General features: G+C 39.1%; 1 protein-coding gene across 1 annotated transcript in view; it reads left to right on the forward strand.

Moving 5' to 3' along the window:
• Positions 1–4,203: 4,203 nt before the first annotated feature.
• The window catches only part of ATRNL1 (attractin like 1), a gene marked incomplete at both ends in the record, with an annotated part of 484,917 nt that continues 468,219 nt past the window's right edge, over positions 4,204–20,901 (forward strand). The window contains one exon of the mRNA XM_080348357.1: positions 4,204–4,505. Coding sequence (XP_080204483.1) covers positions 4,204–4,505 — 302 coding nt within the window. The remainder of the gene's footprint in view (positions 4,506–20,901) is intronic.

Consider the following 20,901-nt stretch of genomic DNA (forward strand, 5'->3'; position numbering starts at 1 on the left):
CGGTGTGTGCGTATTTGGGAAGAAAACCAAGTTACACCCAATTTACACTTGCAAAGTTCAGTACGAAGCCTGTAAAGTGCACACCAGAAAGGCTGTACATTGCTCTGATGTGTTAAGCTAGAATGGCTCTTGAAAGCGTATAAAATCACTCTGTAGCTATTCCCCCACTGCAGCAGCCTACATGCTAGTTCTACCAAATGTCATAAACCCAACTCCAATCTATATATCCCTGCCCAGAAGCAGTGCAGAGCTCAGCCCCTTTTACTTTATGAGTTTGGTAATGACTGTCCCAAGGAGAAGGGAAAGGGCATGGAAAACATTTGTTTCTCTTGATACCCTTGCAAAGAGGTCAACCATAATATTTTTTTTTTGCTTCCTCTTCTGTTCAGCTAGTTACATTGTTCTTCTTAACATCACTGCAAAAATGTGTCTGCACTAGATAGCCTAAATAGGACTTAGCATCCTAAAGGAATGGTGTTGTCTGCACCAAGGTGTGACTGATATCAGGCTGTAGGAGAGGGCCAGCAGAGCAGGGAGGGGTGGGGGTGTGAGGAGGGTGGGTATGGAAGAGAGGATGGATTCTGTTATATTCTTGTCCTCAGGGTCTTGCCAAAATTCTGAGGAACCGAAGAAGTCTGAGAGTTGTTTCCCTTTATCCACTCTGCCCTGCAGCAGCAATCATATAGGTCTTAAAATAAACTTTAAGCTGTTTTGCAGAGTGAACACAAATGTATACTAGTGTTTGGGTTTTGATAGCAGTAGCTAAGAAGCCTTTATACTTGCCCTTTTTGTTTGTTTGTTTGCTTTCCTACTACAATGGGTGTTTTCTTGGAAGGTTTTGTTCACCTAACCTTCTACATCACTAGCCTAGTCTGTAATCTGTTTTTATACAGTAACTTAAAACTTTTGCTAAGTTATTCAAATGCTTCTAAGTTGTAGATTCTACCCAAGGCATTTTAGTACATTAGTCCTTCAAAAGTGTGATTTCTGTGTCAAGAACCGAAAGGATGAAAGGTGTAAAATGTTACACTTCCAAGAAAAGTGGAACTTACAGATACGCATGTAATGATGAAAGGATTGGCAGATCTGACTTCTCTCAGCCGGATCTGTTAACTTCATCTGTCACCAAAAATATCCCATCAAATCAGCATAGAAGAGAACCAATATTGGCATTTGCACACCATTCATTTCCTAGGGATATGAAATATCTGCTGCAGTGACAGGACATACAGCAGCCAAGAGGTTTGCATTTCTTCATGGTCATAGCTTTCAGCCAGCAAATAGCTGTCCAATGTTTCCTCCTTGCTGTTTTAAATCCAGAAACCTTTACAATTGTGTTTAGGCTTTGGGTTATGATTCTTTATGCACTAAAAGTACTACCATCATATTCTCTGCTCTGCTTATAACCATCCTGGACATTTTCTGATGGCCTATTTTTGTTTTTCACGCAGCTTCAGAGAATTACCTAAAAAAAGCTGTTTAAGCTCGCCCAGTGTAATTTATTATTATTTTTTTTGCATTCGTTACCAAATAAGAAAGTTGGCATTTAATGGGCAAATGATGCACACTGCTGACTTCTGTAGATTTGAAGCAAAATCTTCCTTCAGTCTGACAAAAAAAAAGATAGTACTGGCGTTAGAATGTTTTTGGTTGGTATATCAGAATTGGGAAGGTGGAGGAGGAATGTGTCTCCCTGCCATGGTAAGCAAAACCATTGCTCAAAGAGTAGACCTGAACTGACTTTGTGTCTTGGACTATAATCTCATATTAACTGCATTTCTGGTCTCATAACGTTATTTAACAGAGGATAGTTGTTCAGCAGCCTTGATCACATGTAGTATTGTACAATTAGCAGACTGTTTGACAAAGGCTTCAGCCTCAGCTTTTTTTCATAAAATATAAAGCAGCAACACAATTTCCATTTCCGCTCTTTGCACGAACTCCCCAATTCATTACAAAACACATACAAAGAGTTGTCTAATAGCTGAGAATTGTGTCTGATCCAGAACAATGAAATTATCTCAGCTCTGTTAGGAGGACAATGTACAGACTCCCGGACTGAGCGCAGCTCCTGGGCCTCCTGACACCCTCTGGAATGGAACTGGACAAATGACCTTTCACCTCTGTTATCTCCACACACTTTCAGGTATTCCCTCCATAAAGACTGCAGACTCCTTAAGAGTTTGTGTTGTGCTTAGCTTTGCCATCCTGATCTTGGTTGGATTCCCATATCCTATATGGACACTGCTGGATGTTATTGTGCTCCTTACTGTAGGGCTGATGTACTTCTTTTTTTTTTATTTCCTTTTTTTTTTTTTTTAATTAATTAAATTCAGGCAGGGTTTAATGGGATGCCTGGGAAAACAGGTTAAACCAAAACCCACACAGTTCTTACGCACTCCAAGGGTAAGAACGATAGATTCTGGAGAAGTGTCAATTTGGATCTGATTTCAGACTCTAACACGGGTCACTTTGGATTTATCTGTTTTGAGATGGTATCGGGAGATGAGATTAAATGCCTTTTCTTTATCTTCTTGGAATAGAGACTTCATGTCATAAATTCTCAGTTTCAGTGCTGGAGAAACTTTCAGAGGGTTTGATTGTTGTTATTTTCTTCTTTCTTTGACAGCAAGGCTCATTATTTTTTCTTGAAAAAAAATTGAAGCATGAAAACGGGTTATAACTAAGTTGAAAAGGATGGGATGTGCGTGGCTTGTTTTGACAAAAAAAAAAAAAAAAAGGACATTTTAGGCAACTCTATAACAATGATTACTTTTGTAGTGCTCAGTTTACAAAGCTTTGAACTTTTGTTACCGCTCATCAGGCTGTAAGTGGAGGGCAACGTCCTGATATGAACCGAGAAAAGAGAAGAAGGGGTAAATCTTAGGAGGGTAATGATTTCAGAACAGGCTGCAGCATCTCTTCTAGCATTAAGATGTAGTCCATAGGAAACCTCCTCTGAACTTCGCAGGACCTGGGGCAAACAGCGGCCCGGCTCCTGTGGAGAAGGGCTGAAGGGAGCAGCCCGGGACACCCCAGCGCCTCGGGCCGCTCTCCCCGCAGCAGCGCCCGGCCGGGGGGCTCCGCCGACCCCCGCTAACGGGCGCTGGGGATTCACCGCCCGCCTCCCCTTTCGCAGGGTCCCCAAGCTGCGGGCGGCTGCAGCGCTCCGCCGGGTGGGCCCGGTGCTGTATCATCTCCCCCCGCATGGGGTTTGTTTTTTTGTTTCAAGTGTGGGCGGGAGCGCTGTGTGCGGAAGCTCAGAGCGCAGGTTGCTGTCGCTGGGCGCAGCGCTGGGAGAGCCGTGTGAGCTGCCGGTGTGCGCTTCTCCCGGCTGCACCTTCCCCGCGCCGGGCGGAGCGCAGGAGCGTTCGCCGCCCTCCCCCCGTCGCCGGCCAGGCCGGGCCGGTGACCCCCCCGCCTCAGCCGCTGGGGGACGGGCGGAGGGACGGATCCAAACGGACGGGGGGCGTTAGAGCGAGCGGGCGGCTCTGAGAGATCACAATTAGCCTTTAAAAATGGCTGCTTGGAAGCTGTCAGCTGGGACGCGGAGGGGCAGTTAACCCTCCCCTCGATTCTTTTCCCCGTAGGGTTAATAACGGAGCGGGGATAAAGGCTCCTCAGCCCTCTCCTCGCCGCCGCGTCCCCCTCTTCCCGCTGGTGCGGGATGCCGTAGCGGCTTCGCGGCCCGGCCGCCCTTACTTCCCATCCGACTGGCGAGAGGGCGGCAGCGGCCCCCGCCTCCCCGCGCTCCTCCCGCTGCCGCCTGCGTGTGTGTGAGAGTGAGCGTGAGAGCCGCGGGCACAGGCACTACAAAGAAGAAGGGGGAGTCGGGGGCTACATGGTGGAGGGTGGTGTGTGTGTATGTGCGCACACGCCGGTGGGGGGCATATCTGGTGAGGAGGAAACACAAGGTCAAGAAGCAGCTCTCCTCCTCCTCCTCCTCCATGGAAGAAGACGGGAGCGATGAGCCCTGAGGAGGACGACGAAGAGAAGGGGTGGATGGCTGAGGGCTGCCGGGCTTCCCCTCGGGAGTGACGGGGCGCGGAGGAGGCAGCGCTGGGGTCGGGAGGGAGGAGAGGCCGACGAGAAGGAAGCGGGGGGTTTGAATCTCTCTGGCTGGATTATTTCTCCTCGGGGGACGCTGCCCCTGCCCGGGGTGCGCGGGCGGCGCTGCCATCGCTGCCGGCCGCTCCTCGGCCCATGGCCCCCGCGGCGAAGATGGACCCGGGCAGCGCTGCCGGGAGAGCGGGAGCTGCCCCCGCGCCTCTGGGTGCCTGGAGACCTTTCCCTTCCTCCTGCTGCTGCTGCTTCTCCTCGCTCCTGGATGTGAACAGCTGGCTGCTCTTCTACGGCTTCTTGTACCTGGCCCTCTACGCCCAGGTGTCCCAGTCCAAGTCCTGCGACAAAATCTCCTGCTTCTCGGGTCATTGTGTCAATTCCACCTGTGTCTGCGACCAGGGCTGGGTGGGAGACCAGTGCCAACATTGCCAGGGCAGGTTCAAGTAAGTCTCTGCTTATTACGATTCTCCTTTTTTTTTTTTTTCTCCTCCCTGTTATACCATTTTCTTGTTGTTTCATGTGCCTGGCTGTTGTGTGGTATATCTATATCAATTTCTATCTCTATCTATATATTTTTTTTTTCACGTGTCTGGTATGATTTTGTTCATATGTGGTGGAAGTATGTTGCACAAATTAAGGATGAAATAGGCTCCTCCACCTCATGGCCCCTTCCTCTCAGCACACAGGGTGCAGTCCTCCGGTGGAAAATTGTACCCGCTGACTTGCTGCTGAAAATAGGCTGCTCAACTTGATGGGAACTGAGAGGCAGGGAGAGATTGGCCTAAAGCTGTGTCCCTGCTGTCCCTTCGCGAAGTGTAATGGAAATGACATGTGCACTTCATAGAGCTGTCCAGAGAGCCCAAATTTCTAGTGGATTTGAATGACTTTTTCCTTCTGGAAAGTGAAAGTGTTTTGCTCGTTCCTTTCTTTTGAGTGTTTCAGTTAAGCAAACATTGAGTCAGGCAGATCCAGGATAACATAAACATAGCTTGGTGAAATGTACATCACTCACAACAAGGCTTGCAGGAGAGGTGTGAGTGGTCAACCTGAAACAATAACATTTTAGCAAAGAAGTGAGTGGTCAGTAAAGTTAAAACTACCTTCACGTTCTCAAAAGTGGATGTGATACTTATCGGTGGGAAGGAAGCGCAGCCTGATAGTTGCTTTTCTATATGGCCTGGAAAAGAAGACTTAATTTATAGGTCTGTCACTTCTCCCCACGCCCCTTTTGGTATCAGTGTAAAGACTGCCTGTGAAGAATAAACGTTTGCTGTTATTTCGCTATATAACCTTGGACAGGACATCTCATTTCATTCCCTTGTAAAACACCCCTTAAAAGCTAGAACTCTATTAACTATATTGACATATACAGCTGTAAAGTGTTATAATATCTAGCTAATAACAATGTATTGGTGAGGCTGTGTCTTACAGAATTCAAATTCTATCTTTGGGAAGTACTTTATTGGGTAAAAGGATCAATAGTTGTCTGTTTTAAATGGCGTTTAAGTTCACTTTTCTCTTTGAACTACTAAAATTAAGCTATATAATTTACATCTCTTAAATATTTAATCCGAGGTCACTCATCCCTAAATAAACAAAACATAAATCCAGTAACTTGTTATTTTGGGAAGTTGAGTAGCTGGGAGTCAGACATGTTGGCTGAAGTGATGTGTATGCTGCAGAGAAAGAAACAATTCTCTGATAGTATCTGATGAGTTATTCCATCAGTGAGATTATAACTGAGATATAAAGATAATACAAGGCAAATATTATGCATCTTATCTACGTATGAACTTGGTAACAAGATTTTTAAAGTTGGTCATTTGTTGCCTGTAGGTATTGAAGATTTTGGGCTTGCCCTGCCCTGTGCTATGGCACAAGGGGCAAATTGCTCGGTGATTGAGAGTCAGGAGGCCCAGGTGAATCTGCTTTGTGTGTGATGACCTGCAGGAGACAGGCTTGCAGAGCTATTATTTCCTTGCTTTAAAGAGATTACTTGTATCCTTTGTCTTGATGCCACTCACAAACAGACCCTAACGCGGCAAGGGCTGAAGCAAATTTTCATTTCTTAAATTTCAAAGCTTGTTGTGAATGAGTATATTCTCTGAATGGTTACTGGAGCCATTATCTAGCCCTTTAAGGTATTTCCTTGATTATCTGTTAAACGTTTACGATTCTTTACCTCGATTGTATTTGTTGGGTGCGGAGACACAGTGGTTACGTTTTTCACTTCTGGTAGAAAGTTAATAATCCATCCCCACCTAGAGGAAGTTCTGCCTGAATGTTGAACGGGCACCTCATCTGAGCTGAGCTAACACAGTGGTTAATTGATGTGCCGCTAGGAGTTTTGGTGAAATCGAAACAGATTTCCTATTAACTCCTCTGTATTATTTCATGCTTATCTTTGGAAATGACAGTGATGCTTGCATTATGATTTTTATCACGGGAGTAAGCTGTTTCTACTACTTTATTTCCCCCCCCCCCCGCCGATACCCATATTTTTACTGAGGATATTTTCACGACGGTATATTTGATATCTCATCTGTGGCCTTTATTCTTAGAAGTAAAATATACTCTGCAATGAAAAGAAGCATCCTAAGATCTAAAGCTTTAAGCCCTGTGCATTGGGGATGGCATGAAATATGTTAATGTGTGTTGCAATGCAAGCAGCAACGGAGTAGTTGTATTTTGAATCCTGAAAATTCAGATGGGTGTTGAATGGGTGATGAATCAAATCTACCTATTTCCACTGAAGAGCTGGAAAATGTTAGTCTGCCTTATGGTGGGGTGATTAAGATGTTTCTGACTTCTGTGGCAATTGATGGCTTGATTTATTATTGTGAAACATTGGCATGTTGTTTCTGGTTGTCTGTGGAGCCCAAGTATCTGCTTTATACACCAGCAGCCATAGCTGGACTTGTGCAGCAGTGGAGCTTTAATTTGTCTTTATATTGGATGTATATCACTCCTGCAGCAGTTGCTTCTGTCAGTAAGAGTTACTGTGAAGCATGTTTCAGAATGACATGAAGATTGAGAAGTGTGTTTGGCTATTACAACTGTATTAACTATTAATTTATGGGTTGTAGATAGGATCTATACAAATGTTAGCAGAACCTTATTCCAAACACATTGTTTCAAAGTTTGAGCAGTTACAAGTGCCTAGGTGCATCCCTATTATGCAAGATTAAAATTGAACTTCTAATGATCTAAATTAGATGTGTAAAGCCAGCTTTCTGTCACTAGATTGTTTAAGGAGTCAGATTTCTAAGGGCAGGTTTAAACCACTTGAAAACAAAAGGGTCTTTATTTTTCTTCATGTAAGTGAAGTGTGGTTATTTTTGCTCTTCTGGAACCGAATGACTTGCATTGGAAAGCATCAGAAACATCATCATAAGAGAAATAATCTACCTAGGTGTAACTTGGGTCCGTTAATACTTTGGTGAGAGGTGTGTAGTATTTTTGACTTTATTTTCTTTCTAGACTGAGAAATAACAACATAGCAGAGAGACATAAACGATCAATCAATATTATTAAACAAGTGTCAACTGACAAACTATGGCAACTTTGCTTTTTCTTTCTAGAAGAATTACTGAGTAAGTAGACTAATGGCAAATGTTGCTCTGGACTGGATGAAAGAAGGGTGGATGGGGGGGGAAATGGGAAAAAAGCTCCTCTAGCTCTCTTTTATTACTCTTGTTTATCAACTTAAGTCTTTACTCCTTGTATTATAAAGCATATGGTAACTCATACAGTTGGAAGTGTTGTTATTCTTACTGCATTGCATTCACATCCATCTCAGTCACTTTTTAGAATCATCTAGGCCTTGTCTCTGTCTGGCAAGAAAATTATTTACTCTCTGTTCAGGATGGATATTTGAATGTAGTTCTGACTTCTCTCTTAAAGTGGTGGTGGTGTTGTTATAAAAAGGGAGGGGAAAGGCCATCTGTCTGCCTGCCTGCCTGTGGGAGACAGGTGAAAGATAAGGAAGCCAAAGGGTGAGCAGGTTCTGTTTTTATAGCAGGGAACTTCAAACAGCACAATTCCCAAGAGGTGAACAAAATCACAGACTTAAAAAGCACAATGTCCAGCTTTATTCTAACAGATTGATTTATTAAGGAAATGAAACTTTTCATGCTGCATCTGCCACTCTTTCTTATCTTATCCTATGCCTTCGTATTTGTTGATCAGTCACAGTTTTCATGATGTTTGGGCAGGAGGGAGAGGCTGTCCAAATCGGTTGTGTTTTGAGGCTCAGAGAATTCAGGGAGAAAATACATGAATGGCCCAACTGCAGGAAACACTGCAGTCATGGCTTCTGTGTATTCAGATGTCAAAGTCAATCAATCTTGAGATGCAGCAGTACAGGAAAACAGTTTTCATTTGTTTTGCTACTCACAGAATGGCTTCGTAGAAGAAAAAGGAAAAAAAAACAACCTACCACCAACAGTTTCCTTCAGGTTGGAGCAAAAAGTTACCTCTGTTCTAGCTCTGATTTGTACACTGGCATGCAGAAGGGCATTGGGGAAAAAATGCATGTAACTGCCCTTCTTCTTAAGTTTTTGAGTACCTGAATGACTGGAAATATCCCATCTCTAAAATGCTGTCTTAAAAAAAAAAAAGTAGATATTGTCTTCAAATTATTACAATTTTTTATTTGATAACTTGTCCTGATTAGCATATGTAACGAAGCAGACTGTACAGGATAGGTGAGCACCTTTGAATACCTATGCTTCAGTTAATCTGCTTTGCCTGCTCCTGGATACCTGGTTGTTATGGAGAGAATAAGAGCCAATTGATCTACTGGATTATTAGACCTTATCTCCAGATGTTCTTACTGTACTTCTAAATTACCTCCTGCATGTTCTCCTTAATTTCTAAAGCTGCTATAAGGATTCTGCTTTCTTCATGGACAAAACAATTTCGAAGTACAAGAACCTTCACAACTGAAAGCTTAAAAGGGTGTCAACTTTTATTATTCCAGGCAAAATCCATATCTGTATCCGAAACTCTGAATTCTGCTGTCAGCAGAATGACTTGTGCAAGGAAAGTGTCCTTAAATGACAGTTAAGAAAACCAGTATTGTTGTATAAGAAATGATCTTTAAAATGAAGTTAATTTTATCTGCAGCCAGTTGAAGTTCATGCTACTGTGAAAAGGGGTGACATTATCCCTCACGCTTCTCTTTGGTTACATCTTTCTGCTGCTTATGTAAGCATTAATATTCCTGTGGAAATTTGAAAAGTATCAACAGGAACATCTCTCCCCATCTCCCAGCCAACTTTTTAAAAGCCAGCTCAGTTTCCTTATATTACTCCATTTGCATAAGTGTCCTGCTGACCCGGAGGAGGTAGCAGGAATGAGCAGGTGTGGATGGGAAAATAAAATTGTCTGGTTTAGAAATGGGACAGACTTAGTTTGCCTTAACTTTAATGTAAGACAACATTCCCATTAAACTGATGCAACTTCTATTATACAGGCTATCCGTGGCAAAACTACCTTTGTCGTCAGCGTGGCCCATATCTGATTCAAGACATATGCATAAGTATTCTTATTGACATCAATGGAATTGTGAGATTTTTACACCTGCAAATTGTCTTTTCAGAAGTCAATGCTTGAATGTTGATATAATTAAAGTAGTGGAAAGATCATTTATTATGATTTTATTATTATAACATGTGACCTTTATTTAAATTGATTTTGGTAGTGATTCTTTGAAAAAGTATTTCTTCCAATGTGAGTAATTCTCTATCTATAAAAAATTTTAAAATACAGTGATAGTTCATATGATAGATTTTGAATTCATAAGGAATATATTTTTTATTAAAATATTTTTTGAAATGTAGAAGCACAAGCCATACAAGCATCCTAAACCCCTCTGACGAGCTAAACAGCCTGCACTGAGAAGTGTTTTTTGAAAGAAAAGAAATCTTTCTGAAAAGTTTAAAAAATTGGGGTTTTTTAAGTGTTTTTTTTTTGGTGGTTGTTTAATACTTTCTATGTAGAATCATTTAGGTTGGAAAAGACCCTTAAGATGGAATCCAACCATTAACCTAACACTACCATAGTCTACCAGTACACCATTTAAATTACTTCTATGGGTTTTCATAGGCAAGGCGAGAAATGGACTCTCTGGTTAGCTGTTCTTAAACCTTGCCTTATGCGGGCTCTAGGGTCACTTTGAATTAATTCCTGTTGGAATTGCACATGCTTTAGAAAAGCATCTGTACATGTCTGAAAACACATCCAGTGCTGAAAGTCTATTACAGGCTTCCGAAATTCTCCCATCAATTAGTTATCCTCACTGTTTTCTATAACCAGCAAAAACAAATGCTTAATCCCCCTGTTCTAGAAAATCTACCCTACCTCATTTTGTCTCGCTGAGTTGCCCTGTTTTCTTGTGTTTCCAGTCATGCCTTCATTGCAGAGTCATCCGTATGTCAGGCTTATATTCCTGTGTAGGTGAAAATACTGTCACCTTGTCCTCACTGAGAATGGAGGAGGTGTGTTCCTTGAGTTGTCTTGAGATAAACCAAGTTATTCCATCCTTAATTGCTCTCTTGGTTTTCAGCCTTCCCTGTTGCATTCCTGAGCAATGAATGCCAGAGCTAGACACTTGTTTATTGGTAATGGTGGTACTGGTGACCTGTAGAAGCAGAGCAACCTCTCCCCTGCTGCTCCGTGTCCCGCTGTGCGTGGCTGCAGAGAACATTGTGAATCTGAGCCCTGTGCTGGCAGCTCAGTCCATTATTTTCTGCCTCACGTCTCCTCAGAGCTGCTGCATCCTCAGTACCAAGTGATTGATGCGTGGCCCTGCTTTTCTCAAACTAGTCTGTAAACTGAACGTGGTCTCCTCTACTTGGGGTGATATTTAACGGTGGTGCTGCAAACATGTATGTGTTTGGGATGGAGCAGTCCTCTTTTCAAAAAAACCCACCCCTCTTCCCTCCAAGCAATATATAATTAACAACGTACAGAGTCCCTTCCTGTGTGTAAGTCTGAGACCATCTATAGGATTGAATCCAAATGCAAGTTAAGCAAAGGGCTTGTGGATTCTGGAGTCTAGTTTGTTTGCAGACTGAGCTGTTCGTTACTTAAGCAAATAAGTGTGGGAACAGATGGCTGATGACCCTGTCAGGTCTACAGACAGCACCAGAGGCTGGTTGCTGTTGCTATGGGTATGAAAAAACCTCAATGGTATTGAATGTATGTTTAAATCTATCCATAAATGATGTATAAATAGCTGTACAGGTTATGGCATTTAATATTTATTATGTACGAAATTTAATTTGGCAAATAAATAGTCTCATCCTAGTGTATCTCTTCCTTTAACCAAAAAGAAGGCATGATGATTGTATTTTGGAAGGCATTACCATATTTCGTGTCATCTTTTAAAAATGACTGTGAGTAGTTTTTGAGTCTATAACACTGCACTAGAAATTGATTTAATTGTATGAAAATGTAGGCAGAAAAGGTAGGATGTAATAGAAGATGCTGCAGGAATATCTTTGGGATATTTTTACACATGCTAACCAAAGTGCTGGTGAAAAGAACCTTACTTTAAAATACTACTATATAGGCAACTAAAAAAATGCATTGAATAACTCATGCAGTATTGAAGAATAACTATCTGTCAGTGTCCATGGAAATTATTAGCTGTATAGTCTAGTCTTATAAAACATGCTACAAAGTTGCTGTGAAGAGAAATAAATGATGATGATGATACCTGAAAAGGTGGGCACTCCAGTGAACTGCAGCGTTTAATGCTAATAAAGGAATATTAGTAAACTATGAGCAAATGTGTGTTTTTGTGTGAGATGGGTGAGCAGCAGGAATCTTCAAACTAGTATTATAGGTTGCCATCTATATTACTAAAAACCCATTGAGTAGATGTAAGAGTCGCATTAATTTCAGAACTCTGTGTGGAGTAAGACCCTATAGAGAAGCGGCAGCGCTGAGCTCAGTGCTGTTGCTTAGTGTTCATTCACAAGGTGCAAGAACTGAGTTTAACTTTGACGTCTCCTGCAGACAGAAAAACCTAAAGCTTTTAGACCTCTGGAAAGTAATTTAGCCAGCAACTCTATTAAGTATTCTAGGGTAAACATCTGAAACTTGGTTAAAGTAACAGCATTTGGCAAAAACTCAATTAACTGTAAAGTCTCTGCCCAAATTTACAGCTTGTGTCACTTATCTAGAGAAAATGGATTCCAGGATCTGTTTGAATCAGTATTTTATATTTCTTAGCTAAGGATGGAAATGTGCTGCTACTACTACCATACGATGACAAAATATCTAGTTTGCTCGTGTTTAGAAACAAGGTAGCAGTAGAATATTTACAAGCTTTAAGCAGCATGTACCTGAGAATCATAATTTACATAGGGAATTCTGAAACAAGGATATTCTAGGGTTACCTGGCAATGGAATGAGTACTGAAGTACTTAAAGATTGGATGCAGACACATAAAATGGCACTCAGCGTCTACATTTTCCTATGTATTTATTCCATAATTTATGTGCTTCAGTGTCTCATCTGTAAAAAGGAAATAACACTTCCTGTAAGGTTAAAGACTTGAGGTGACCCATGATTGTAATGATGGGGGACAGCTAATGAGCTAAGTACGGTTTTAGAGTATTTCTTCCTAGAAGGTGATAAATACAATGGTACAAAGTCCCCTTGTCCAAACTATGTCTTATATCTCAGAGTAAAATTACTTCCTTATTAGATCAGATGAATCTAAAACTTGCAGGCAGTCTGTATCATTGCAGAATACTTGAGGAATAAATTATTCTCTTATTTAAGAGAATCCTTGGAAAAATTGTACATTGTCCAAGTCACTGATAAAATTTTATTTCAGAAGTTAACCCTCACCCCCTAGAAGACCCAACTCTCAGTGTTGAATTAAATCTTATAAACAAATATTGTGATAAACTGTAATACTTAACAGATACTTTGAAGACTTGCTGCTTTACTTGTATGAATACACTGGTCTATATTAGTCATTACATTCTTATATCGGTATCAAAGGACCATGCATTGTGCATTTGCAGGATGATTGCATTATGTTGTTACAGAATTGTGAGTCTGGATTCACAGTCTTTAAATGTAGGTTTTTATTACAGACATGCACTTTTATGCATAGATAGGTGTTTATTCTCACGTTTTTGAGTTTTCAGCTTGTTCTCTGTTACCTTGAAGGCTAATAATGCGTCTTCAATGAAAAAGTGGATCATGTTGAGTGTGTCATGTAACTGCTGGGATACAGGAGCTGGGACTGAAGAAGGATCAGAAGTATCACAAAAGGACCAGATCTTAACTATCTATGTTACCAGTTGTGGCAGTAAAGTGTGAGGAGCAGTGATTTTGATCAAAAGCCTGGGAGGAGAGCTGCGGTTAGTAATGTCTTTAAATACTCTGGTGAGCTTTGTAGAAACTTTCTGTTCAAGGTGCAAATAAACAATCAGGTGTCATGGAACAAGACAGATGTGCTCCATTGATTGCCGACCTTGCCCCAAATCCAAGGACAGAGATAAATTAACCAGAAAAATATTTTGCTAGTCATGCTGCAGTTTAAAATACTTTCCTTTTTGTAATGGATAGTAGTGGTGAATAAAATATGCTAAGGTTAATTTTCTTCTCAGCTTCCAAAACTCATTAAAACTTTAGTACCTGACATATAAAGGAATACTTGATAGTTCCAGCTTTATTAGTAAAAGTGAAATGCTGAGTAATCAAACTGTAGGATAGTTTTCACTCAGTTCTTTCCTGAATCTAGAGTGTGTATGTGTGTGAAAATATCTGCTTCTCACCAAAAAAATTCAAAACAATTAAACCAAGACAAATGCAAAATAATTCATGTTTGTGTGTGCAGACACAGTTTACCAATATACTTTGGAGGATACTTGATAATCAGATATGTTTCTCATATATGCAAGATGTACCAAAGCACTAATGGGGAAGAGCGAAATGAACCATGTGTTTCATAGGAAGTATCACAGAGCTGCTGTTATTAAATTAAGCTGTGTGCTGTAGTTCTCTCGTATCAGCAGATCTGTTCTGTTTGCTTCTTAAGTCAACTGAGGCTTTTCTAATGGGTAACTTAAAACATTGAACAGGAGCTCCAAGGTGTTCTTGGAAAAAATGACAAATACTGGACAAATGACTGCTTTTGAAAACACGAATTTGCACTTGTGTGCACAGCTGTAATGTCATGTTAAGACAGCTGTGTTAGAAAATATTTTTGCAGATGTTTCCTAAACCTAATGCTGATATAAGTATTAAATCCAGAATATTTTTATTTAAAACTTTTAAAAGTGTAGCACTTTGTAGGAATAATCTGTGGGCATCTGTTTTAAAATTAAAATGATACAATTTTTCTAGAGCCTTTAATTTGCAAATTGCTTATACGATTTTAGTTTTAGTGGGGGGGAACCATATCTATATTCAAGGAACTGCTTGCCTCTACACAACTGTATCATACTTTGTGTCAGGATGTCTTATTTAAACACTAGGTAGCCACAATGGCCTTATTTTTTTGAGCTGTTTTACATGTAGGAAACCTGAAGCTGTGTGGTTGTCTAAGGTAATAATAATAACAAATAAGTGACTGATTTTTAAATGGAAACTTGGGAGTTTATACAATTTGCTGTTAATTCTGTTTCAATCCTCATTTTAGGAAGACTGAATTGTTTTGAAATGGTACATTCTTTTTCTGCCAATATACAGTATAGATAGACATGCTTTTATGTTACATAGTAAAGGTCTCAGAAAAAAAATCAGGTACAAGAGAGGATATGAAGCTTATAATTCAGGATCCATAGCTGAGGAGTTTTGTGATGATGTTTTAGACTCAATGTTCCAAACACATACTGTATGTCATTCAGTGAGGGTATGGATGCTTCTGTTAACATATGTATAAATGTTAATATATGTTAGAGGTTGATGAATATGTAGTGAATTATCTTGAAAGGTGTCCTCCAGCCAGGACATCAAAGCTGGACTGAGTTTGTACTTCTGTCTTCTTGTTTTCAAAGGGGGCAGAAGGGAGATGGGGGAACAAGCAAAGCACAGCTTAATATATTGAACTCACAAAAGCTGTTCATTAACAGGAACATTGCTGGATAATTTCATTTTCAATTTTATATACGTCCTTGAAGTGCACTTACTGCTTTTGAGCTTTGTATGCATCCTGAAGTCTGTTCTGTAATGTAAAATCATGAGGTGTCAGGCAGCTGAACCTAAGTAGAATATTCTTTTAGACGTAGGTTTTCTGGTTTAGATTGACTCTGTTTGGAAGTAGCAATTGGACTGGAAAGCAGAGCCAACATATGTTATATTCTTTTGGAATGCTAGAGGCTTGCAGTGTTGCACTGAAATGGAATTTGAGAACATCTTCCTCTGAATTTTCCCTTTTCATTATCTTATAGCTTTGAGTCATGCTCAGTAAAGATCTTCAAAAGCCTTACCTACTATTATTTAAAAAAACCCCTGTGGTTAAAGTTCTTGCCTACTAAGGGGATTCCTTCCAGACTGCTATACAGTTCTTTGACACATCACTTGTTGCTCTTCACAGTTGCTATTTTTTTTATCATTCTGATAAATTTGACTCTTTAATTCCATCTGCTAATGAAAACAAAAGCAGATGAATGACATGCTTCGTTTTACTCCTTATTTTTAAATACGGCAATTGAGAGTTTGTTTTTCTGTGATCAAGGGAAGCACTGTGCAATGTGTGATATTCTAGTTTATGTTGTATCTACAATTTCCTTTTTGCCTTTATGTAATTCACTGGGTATGAAGGTAAATAATTGTGCTTCAAGTCTGGGAGAATGACAAAACTACCAGATGCTAATGTTGGTAGGAGCATAGCTGCACAAGATGTTTAGTAGAAGAAATGTGCTTTTTTTTTCCCCATAGTTATGCAGGTGCACACTTAGGCTTCAGTGTACCGTATTACTTATTTTGGTGTTACTTGAAAGCATTCTAGTTTGAATTAAGAAAACCCCACTGTTTGATGAAGGAAATTCTCAAGTATCCTATATCTAAAAGTCTACACATTTTTAAGCAGCAGCAACTTATAGGGTTTTCCTCCCTGATGAGAACTTTGTCTCTCTTTGTTTGGTTTTTAACAGACCAGGAGGATTTCTGGGATGATGTCAAGACAGCACATTATGCAAGTTCATCTTCAGTACCTTGTGTATTTATGAAATATACATATTCTGATGATAAAGTTTAAATGAGAGGATGCCTTTATTTTGTGGTTGTTTCTGTTCTTAAGGACAGCGGATCATCCTCCATTCTCTGCTCTTTGCTCGTTATGTTCCTCTTGGTAGGATATAGTTCCCTTACAGTTAAAACATGTTCTAGTCTAAAAGATCTTGTCATTGCTTCCGTATAAAAGTGGAAAATGCGTTTAAAAATTGGGATGGAACGTCTGGAAGCCTGAAAACTGTGGATCTGAAGGGAATTGTGGAACCGAGGTTAGCAGGTTTGTATGTATGGATGTTGCAGTGAAGAAAAGGTTGCATATTCTGGCTAATACATACTAGCTTTACATGATTCTGTTTGTGCATGTGCTCAACAGCATAAGGTAGTAATATTGTTCAAGGCATCTCTGTACTAGATTTCAATGGTAACTTGGGTTACAGGCTGTGTATATCCAGCCTGCTTGCTGCTCTGCATCTTAAGAGTGGATTTTTTTCATGATGGGGTGGACTTTTTCATAACAGGTATGAGAGTTTTGGAAGATACTGTCTGTCCTTAAGAATGTCAGAGGGATATTTCTTGTGTCTGTGTTTTGTTTTATTTGTTTGTGGTTTTGTTTGTTTGTTTTTCCCCTATTGTTGAATTTTACTGAGTCCAGATTGGTCCGTGTGGTTCTTTAAGATTTTATGTGCATGTATACTTTATGACTCCTAAGTTACTCAGTGAGGTAGCAAAGAGAAAATTGTGTAGCTGTGTGGATATGTGCGATGTCTGCGTATCAGATATACTCTGTATTTGCTCATCTAATTAATCACGTTGAAGTTTTGGGAGGAGAAAATAGGCTTCTTCAGAAAGTAATTTTCAGGAGCTGTGTGGATAATGAACATGGTTCAGAGGTTCCACGTACTTGCAGGAGTATTTGCTTGAGGCAGGATTTGAAAATCTCCCTAAGGAGGTCACGCTGTGCTAAGTCAGGAGTGTTGTATAAACAGGTGGAATTTGAGCACCTCTGTAAAATAGGATTTTGGGAAGCATTTCTTGTTTTTAGGGACAACTTACACATCATCAGAAATTATTAATGGACTTAGCAATAGTTGTAGGATAAAATTTTAATATTCCGCATAATTTAATATTAATATTTAATAATACTTTTTTATTTTAGTTCTAAATTTAATTTCTATTAAACTTATATTTATGATATAACAAGGAATAGTAATACTGTTCATAATTTTGCACTTGCAGTTAAACTGCAGGCCTGACCCTCAATTGTTATAGTCTCAAGATGATGTAATTAATCTCTTTAGGGTTTGTTAATTTGAAGGTAAACTTCAGGAAACTTATATAATGGAAGGGAGAATCAGACTCTTCAAATTATGTGTGTATGACAGTAGTACATCTTTTATATATAGGTGATGAAATGTTTATTCTGCATTTTTTTTTTTAATATATAATGAGTATATATGTATATATCACCGTGTTAAATTGTAGAATATTGAGTTACTTTACATATTGTACTTATCTTATTTTTTTTTAATTACAGTAAAATGAAGGAAAATGAAATTTCCCAATAAAAGAATGCCAGGATAACAGCAGGGAAGAATGCCACTGACAATTGCTATTTTTTTATACTTTGTACCATATGCTCTTGAAGCTTGTGTGGCTGGCTGCAATCAGGCATTTTTAGAAGGATTTTTAAATGATACAAATAAGTAGTAAGTTGGTGAAATAATCTTTTCACCTAATGAGCTGTTGGAGCCTGTATTTATCTTCCTGGTACTTTTAGAATCAAGTTGTTAAGGTGGTGTCCCATGCTAAGAATGTGCTTATTATACAAGCAGTTGTTGTAGGTGTGATTTAATTATATTAGTGTTGCCCTCAGAAGGAAAAATAATTATTAACGGTGTGTTTTTAGTTAGGATTGTGGTTCCAAATATTTTCATTGAGTTAGTGATGTCTAAGAGAAAGTTCTCCTTAAGCATATTTTAAGCATGTGAAGAAAGGGAAATGCTAGTTTCGGTTCAAGTGGAATTCCCGATCCTCTCTTGAAATATTTTTAACTTATCCTTGTCAGAAGCTTCTGTAGAAAAATAACAGTTGCTATTGTGAAATCTCTAGGAGCTTTACTGTGTTTGAGTACAGAAGAGAAATTAGAATCTTACCATGGAACAGAATGGACACTTGAAAAACAAAACAATAACTGGACTATGGTGTGTGACCATTATTTTGGAGTAGTTGGTTTCTGAATTATGCTAAAGAGCACACAAGTCTGATAACATGATGAATGTTGTTCTTTGGTGTAGGGGTGAATGCTGGAAGGTAGGAGAAAAAGATCTTTGAATAAGTGTGGGGTTTTTTTACTAGTATGAAATATGAATATTTGATTTGGTAGCAGTTTAAGCCTGTTCTGTTGCTTCATTGGACTAATGCAACATCTTATCTTATTAATTCTCCTTACCTTTGTAATAAATGGCAGTGTCTGTATTGTTCAGTCGTGGTATCTGTATTTGTCAGGAATGTCTGAAGGTATCGGTGTCATGGGAGACCCTTATTTTCTCAACTAATATTTTCTGTTATTGGTACTAGACATAACCCGATGTTCTAGGAATCAAACAGTCTTTTGTAGGTGTCCAGAAATGTGATCAAAGTGCTATTAGTGATGTCAGGATCATATCTGAAAGAGAATTGTTCTGTTTGTCTGTCTGAGGCACTGAGTTTGCAGGGCTGTATGCTTGTATTTCTTATCTAACATTCCTGTGGATAAATGCTAACTGTTGCAGACTGAGCAGATTTCTTATTTTCAAGTAGTTTTCATACAGCTTTTTTGTGTTTCTTTGGCCGGATACACAAACAAGTGTATCAAACTAGTATGAACTGTTAATAGGTAGATTATATTATAACCAAATTTTCCCAAGTGGAGCCTGAGAGAGTGGGGAGATCTGAATGAATTAAAACTAAATGTTTGATGGCAGAGTCTGGTTTTGTTTCTTCCTGGAAAGCAATTTGAAAGCAAATAAATGTCCAACAATCAATAAATGTTAAGATCATCATGAAACTTTGAGAGGGGAAAAATGTAGAACAATCAATGATAAAAAAACCTCACTTGCAAAATGGTAATCTGAAGGCTCTGAAATAAGTACTTAGGGGTTGTCCCTATTTAAAAACTGCCATGTGATAGTGAGTTTGAGAATTTAATTTCAATGAATAATGCTTTAGAGGTTTCCTTATTGCCTTTACAATAAATCATATGCTTTCTTTTCCTGTATCTTTGACTGCTTTATAAATCTGCAGAGAAGTTATGGATTTATTTCATATTGCTGTGTTGTGAGGAAAATGCTTATTATGTCATAAATAGATTTAATTGCATAATCTAATGGGAAGGTGGACTGAAGAGAGGGAGAAAACATAAATAGCATTAGAAATTAACAGATAAAGGGAGAGCTAAGCTGTACAAGCAATGCAGTAGTTAAAAAAATACAGAACCAAATAGTTTTGTTTTTCCTTTAACTTAAGTAGTGATTGTAAATGACAGTGTACAAGTAAAGAAAAAAGTCTAAATGTCAGGGGACTTTGGACTTCATAGCATAGCTAAAACCTTTTACCTCTGTTTTGCTATTTCTTGTTTCAGCTACTTCAGTTCTGTTTTCTTTCGAGCTGGCTCATCTCCAGTGTGTATCAGCGTTGAAATAAAATACTTTGTTTATGGCTTAGATTTCTATCAGCCACTTGTGAAACTCTCCTAAAGACTCCTGCTCACCTCAGGTCTCTGGTAAATGTGAGGAAAAGAAACTATGCAGTCCCACTAGAGCTCTATTGTAATTTTAGTTCCTTGCAATTTAGGAGACTGACAATAATAATTAGGCTGTTTCTAACATCTCATTCAGGAGCTACAAGTCTTGTATTTGGTGTGGTTTATTTATTTATTTTAATGAATGGAGGTCAGTGATGCTGGAGCATGCTAACTCTGAATACAAGTTTATGCCACCTCACTGATGATCGTCTTTCACCACCTGTGTACAGTTATTTCATCATAATAATGTATTTAAATAATGACTGAACTAGTATTGTAAGTTTAAGGTAAACCTAGCAATTTAAATTATTAACAGGAGAAAACAAGTATGATTTCTAAAGTATGTTTTTAATTTATAATTCTCCAGTTATTCTCTAGATGAACGTTGCAGTTATTTGAAACTCTGAAAAAGTTATAACCTAAAAGACTGGGGTAAAGAGGTAACTAAGAGACCTATGGAGGAGGGAGCAAGGCAGCAGGGAGTTTTAATTTATCAAAAAAGTGACCAACACTGAGAATGAGAATAAAATACTAGAGCTGTCAACTTTGAACATAAATATTGAAACTTATTTCTGTTATGGTTCAGCTTTCCTAAGACATTTTTGGGCCTTGCATTAGAAATTGCAAACAGCAATTAACATTGTATTTGTTGTGGGCTAAATTACAATTATTTGGTCCTCATGATATGTTAATTTCTAGTAGTTATTGGAAGAGCATTGTAATTTTCTGTTATTGAGATATAAGATTTAAAAATTGCTGGGTGGTTTTGCCTCAGCTTGTGAATTTTTATGTTATAACAACATGAAGCTTATCAATGATGCCTAGTTCCTCAGGTCTTGTAGTCTCCTTTTTTC

The sequence above is a fragment of the Nesoenas mayeri genome (genome assembly GCF_963082525.1).
Source record: "Nesoenas mayeri genome assembly, chromosome: 7".
NCBI classification, from domain to species: Eukaryota; Metazoa; Chordata; class Aves; order Columbiformes; family Columbidae; genus Nesoenas; species Nesoenas mayeri.